General features: G+C 39.1%; 1 protein-coding gene across 2 annotated transcripts in view; it reads left to right on the top strand.

Annotated features, from left to right (window-relative positions):
* The first annotated feature begins 2,430 nt into the window (after nt 1–2,430).
* Nucleotides 2,431–6,000, top strand: part of CCAR1 (cell division cycle and apoptosis regulator 1) — a 56,990-nt gene continuing 53,420 nt past the window's right edge. Inside the window, exons 1-2 of one of the 2 annotated variants that reach the window (XM_037029159.1) lie at nt 2,431–2,604; nt 3,688–3,810. In XM_037029159.1, coding sequence (XP_036885054.1) covers nt 3,738–3,810 — 73 coding nt within the window. In that variant the 5' untranslated portion in view covers nt 2,431–2,604; nt 3,688–3,737. Of the gene's footprint in view, nt 2,633–3,687; nt 3,811–6,000 lie in introns of both variants that reach the window. The other variant, XM_037029158.1, reaches the window with a different exon arrangement.

Here is a 6,000-nt window from a genome sequence, read left to right as displayed (position 1 = left end):
AATTGGAAAGAAAGAAGGAAAGCTATGTCAATTAACAGATGACATGTGACATGATTTTAAATAAAGAAAAATTTGAAAAATACACAGATCCACACAGACACCCAAACTATTAGAGCTAATAAACTAATTCAACAAAGTTTCAAAACGATCAACAGACTAATATCAATTCTATTCCTTTACACTAGAAATAAACAATCCAAAATAGTATTAAGAAAACAATTCCAATTACAATACCATCAAAAAAATAAAGTACTTGGAAAATAAATTTAACTTATGTACAAAAATTGAACTCTGAAATTTATAAAACATGCTGAAAGAAATAAAAGAAGACAAATAAGTGTAAGGACATCGACATTCATGGAATCGATACTTAATATTGTAAAGATGCAATACTCCATAAATTGATCTACAGCTTCTAAGAACTCCCCATTAAAATTTCAACTGCCATTTTTGCAGAACTGGACAACCTGATCCAAAAATTCATATAGAATTGCAGGAAATCCTGAAAAAACAAAGCAATCTTGAAAAAGAACAATGAACTTGGAAGACTCACTTCTCAAGACTTTCTACAAGGCTACAGAAATTATAAAGAGTGTGGTACTGGCATAAGGACGGACAAGATCAATGGAATAGAATTTAGAGGCCAGAAATAAACCTATTTATATATGAGCAATTGATTTTTGACAAAGATGCTGAGACCATTAGTGGGGAAAGAATATACTTTTCAACAAATGGTTCTGGAAGAACTGGATATCCCCATACAGAAGGATGAACTGGACTCTACTCACACCATATACAAAAATTATTTTAAACTGGATTAATTATTTAAATGTAAAGCAAGATTATATAATTCTTAGAAGAAAAAGTAGGGGTATATCTTTATGACCTTGGATTTGGCAATAGGTTCAATTCCTAGTTAGGGCACATGCTTAAATTGTGGGCCAGTACCCTGGTTAGGGACGTGGGAGAAGCTAACCAGTTAATGTTCCTCTCACATTGATATATTTTTTTAAAATATAATTTTTATTTAATTCTTGTTCAAGTACAGGTTTCTGTCTTATATTCCCAACCCTGCCCGCCCCCCACCCCATGCTCCCCGCCTCCCTCCCCTTTCCACCCCCCACCCTTAGTTATTGTCCATGTGTCTTTTATACTTGTTCATGTGAGTCCATTCCCTTTTCCCCTATGATTCTCTTCACATTGGTATTTCTCTCCTTGTCTTTCTCTCTCCCTCCCCCGCTCTCTAAAAATAAATAAATAAACTGTTAAAAAAAAAGGAAAATCAGTAGATTTTGTGCATGAAAATACACTGTTGCGAAAGGGGAAAGACAACCCATAAAATGAAAGAAAATATATGCAAATCATCTCTCTGATACAAAGAACTAATATCCAGAACCAAACTTTCACCACTCAACAATAGACAAACCCAATTTAAAATCAGGCAAAGTGATGATAGTACAATGCTGTGAATGTAGCTAATGCCACTGAAATGCACACTTTAAAAATGATTAAAATGATACATTTTGTTATATAAATTTTACCATTAAAAATTGCCAAGAAAGTGGGATAGGGGAAATCAAAGGGCTTGAATAGACATTTCACCAAGGAAGATATTCAAGTGATCCAAAGCTTCTTAACATTATTAGTCATTATGAAACTGCTAATCAAAACCATTTCATACCCACTAAAATATCTTTTAAGAATAATTTTTTTTAATGACTAAGAATTGAGGAAGATGTGGTACATTGTTCACAGGTATGCAAAGTGGCGTCACTTCAGTGGATTAAGAGCGGGGCTCTACTGAAAGATACCGCACAGGGTGAGCTCCTCATAAATTCTTCTATGGGCAGGGTTATGATGAGTAGTCATGGCTGAGGCTTGTAACTTCTTTAGCGATAAATTTTAATTCAACTCTGCCAGTGGTTCTCGAGCACCTTTGAAAAACCAGATGTAAAACCCCTATAAGGCCGTATTAACCCTCGAGAGAGCACAAAATCTTAAATACCCCATAACCCAATCCCCATTTTGCTTTCTCACACTTCCATATATATCCCCTCCTTAACTTCAAATACTATATAAAATGTTTAAAAGTGAATTACATGTGGAGTTCTTAAAGAGTTAGGAAGATACCACAGGCTACATCCGTACTACCAAGAAAAGGGGAGGGGGGGCACAAAATGGCGGCGGGCTTATGAGATCACGTGCCCAAGAGCTTTTTGGGTTTTTTTTTTCTCTCTGGTCGGTAGAAAAGCCTTTCCCACAAGCGTGCGCATAGATACAGCCTCGGATCATTGTTAGGGCGAAGTCAACGTAACCCTTCGTAGGCGCGTACAAGCTCTAGCCGTATTGAACGCGACCTGAGAGCGCGCCAGTACAACGTAAAGCCGTATGCGCCGCTCCTCGGAGAAGTGGGTAGTTGGGGAGAGGCGGGGAGGAGGAGGGGGAAGTTGGCGCATGCGCTTCAGGCAGATTGGTTTGAAATGGCTTCGGTGTTAATCGGGACCCGGTTCAGGTGAAGGTCTAGTTCTCTCCGTTCAAGAGGCGGCGGAGGCGGCAGAACTGAAGTCCTATTGATCCGCGGAAGACCCTGGAGCGATCGTTTCGGTGGCACGGCGTCTGCTGGCTTACGACGGTGGGGTTCTCGTGGGACTGAGGCGGGAGGGACACGGTCCCTTTTGTGCGGGTCGGAGCAGGCCCCGCGCGCCTGGCCCCTCCCCCATCCCACGCTGTTCCCCGCGGTCCTGGAGGTGATGTTTCCCCAACGCCCCTCAGCTTCGGTCTGTTGGGCGCAGAGCTATTGTCGACGGTTGTCCCTAGTTCCCGAGCCAATACGGTTTTGGCCTCCTGGCTTCTGGGTCGTTAGGGCCACTCGGAGTGCCGTGGGTTTGGGGAGAGACGGAGGCTGTCTTGGTTCGGCCCAGGGTGTTAGGGGATTAGGGCTCTCAGTATTCCTCTATTAGCCCTTGGGCCCTTCGCCCAGTCTCGTGGGACGGAGGATTCCGTCTCCGCTGGTCTGAGACCCGTGAGGAACTGGGGCTGTTGGAAGATGGATGGCAAAGCTCCGGCTCCTTTGAGTCGCGGGGGATGGAGGGAGTACGCCGGCTGAGAGCTTTGCTTTTTCTGGCTTGTATTTTGGAGGGGAGAGATCTTCGCGATGCTTCTTTAAAGGGCATCCGTTATTTCAACCGTCTTTCCCCTCGAGGGAAAAGAGAGAAAAAGCCGCCCACCCCGTTTCTGCTCTGTTTGAGAAAGTATGGAGACGTTAGTTAATTAAATATTCTTAAATACCTTTACTCGGTGTCTTCCAGTTTCCGTTATTGGTTTCACCACTTTGAATCCCCAAGTCATTGCCAAAAGTAATATGCAAGCTGTATTTCCTTTGAACGTAAAGCTGTATACTTACATTGTTAAGAATTGAGTAGATAACAGCAGGTGGTCTTCTATTTAAGTGCGATAGTTTGTAGTCGCAGAAAGAAGTGCCCTTTTTGTAAGTCTACTTCTAATGTCGTATATTGAAATTGGATACTTTTGATGAACTACCTGATGTAAAAATTTTTGCTGCGTATAGTACATTCATATACCCTTTTAAACTTATACTTAGATGAAGATGTTCTTGACAAATTTGACATTTCTTTTGTGATATTTCTAGTTTGGTTGAACTTTAAAATCTGGATCCTTCCTTAATAGATCACTGCTATAGAAGACAAACACGCGAAGGTCTTCCCCCAGCTTCTAGCATGGCTCAGTTTGGAGGACAGAAGAATCCACCATGGGCTACTCAGTTTACAGCCACTGCAGTATCTCAACCAGGTCAGGCTACTGAACACATGCACTGCGGGGGGTGGGGCGGGGTGGGAGTTGCGGAAGCAGCGGCATTAGAGAACTGTGAATTAGGCTATGCACAATAGTATTTAAAATGTTCCCAAATTCTGTATCTTTCAATTTTGTTTGGCAGGCGTCTTTAAACATTCATGAGTCAAGTAGCAGAAAAACAACAAAACTGTTTTATATATCAGTTTGGAAGTTTTAATAGTTTTTCAAACCTTAAATTGATTGACTTTTAATTGATTTAATTGTTAGAAGTTGGCAGTCATTCACTCATTAGAGTTTACCAAAATCATTTGACATGTTAAGGTGTCAGTATTCAAAAGTTATACAGTTTACCCTTGAACAAGGGGAATCGATAGGGGTATGGAATCCTCCCACCCCCAGTGGAAAATCCCTGTACTACTTTTGACTCCCCCAAAATTTAAAACTTGACTAATAGCCAGCTATTGACTGGAAGCCATACTGGTAACACAAACAGTTGACACATTTTGTATGTTATATGTATTACATATAGTATTCCTACATTAAAGTAAGCTAGAGAAAAGAATGTTGTTTAGAGCAAAAGGAAGAGGAAATACACTTAGGGTACTGTACATATTTATTGGGAAAAAATACATGTGTAAGTAGACGGTAGTTCAAACTTGTGTTCAAGGCTCAACTGTATTTAAAAATCTCAAAAATTTATACTTTTTTTTTTTAGGATTTTATTTATTTATTTATCTTTAGAGGGGAAGGAGAGAGAGAGAAACATCAATGTATGGTTGCCTTTTGTGTGTCCCCTGCTGGGAGTTGGCCTGCAGGGAACTGGACTACAACCCAGGCATGTGCCCTGACTGGGAATCGAACCACCATCCTCTGGTTCGCAGGCCCATGCTCAATCCACTGAGCTACACCAGCCAGGGCCCCAAAATTTATACTTTCTGAAAGATTATACATGACTGTGGTTTTCAGTTGTTTGAATTTAAAGTAGAAAACTCTAAAGAACTTCTTACCCAAAAGAAAAAGATATAAAGGGAGCAAGTGAATATTTACATTTTCAAAATAAAGTCAATAAAAATGACATAGAAAATGTTTCAATAAGGTTTTTCCAATTGCTCTTTTTTACCATTTCTTGACTTAAGGTTTAATCTTAAATAAGATTGTACATAATGAAAATTTGAGTTATTTTGAGTACCCAGATAAGTGGCAGCTTATTGTTAATTTGAATGTTTTTATTTAATATTTTGATACTTGATATTTGATTCTAGTTCTTTGCTGCATTTTATTTAAAACACTGATTTTGCACTTTGAGGTCAACTGCAGAGACTGATCTTCTAACTTGGGGGTTCTAAAATTTGATGGATATGATTAGTTATGTAGGTGACCTTTTTCTGGATAATTTAAGGGTTTTGTTTTAATTCTTGATTTGGTGGTGGTAAATGATCAGTAGTTACTTCTGCGTGCAACAAAAAATAATATGAATTATAGTTGTAGATTATAGTTCAGATTCAAGTGTTTTCCCTTTATGTTAAAGATTTTATTTTACTTTTTAGAAAGGGGAAGGGAGAGAGAAAGAGGGAAACATAGGGGGCTCTTGTGTTCCCCCTAATGGGGACCTGGCTTGCAACCCAGGCATGTGCCCTGACTGAGAATTGAACCAGTGACATTTTGCTTTGCAGCCTGTGCTCAATCCACTGAGCTATACCAGCGAGGGCTGCTGTCTATAATTCTTAACATTTGTATTGTAATTACTTAAATATTATACTCTTTTATATTTAAGATGAAGCAAAGGAGACACCAAAGGTTTATAAAACTTGTCAAAGTCAGTAGTAATACAGATCTCTCTTTTTATATTTGGCAGTAGAGGGTCCAAATTTAAATTATGGCATTTGTGTAAACAGAGATTGTATTTGTGCTGTAGGAAATTATTTATGGGTTTTCATGCAACTGTCATTAATCAGAGTTTTTCAAATTCTAAAATTTTATTGACGCTATTACTTAAGTAGGCAAGTGTTTTGTTAGTATCTATGCTTAGCTTTTCTGTAAGACTCCAGAAATAGTTTCTAAATGGCACTCTTGAGTAATTGAAATAAAGGTGCTGTATTTTGGGCCGATTGATATATTTATATACGTATACATATTTTAGAGAGAGAAACATGGATTTGTTTCACTTATTTAGGTGTTCATTGGTTG

This window comes from Sturnira hondurensis, unplaced genomic scaffold (assembly GCF_014824575.4).
Source record: "Sturnira hondurensis isolate 20B ecotype Veracruz unplaced genomic scaffold, ASM1482457v3 Scaffold0020237, whole genome shotgun sequence".
Classification (NCBI taxonomy): Eukaryota; Metazoa; Chordata; class Mammalia; order Chiroptera; family Phyllostomidae; genus Sturnira; species Sturnira hondurensis.
The sequence above is the reverse complement of the archived record's forward strand: the minus strand, read 5'-3'. Positions and strand labels throughout refer to the sequence as shown.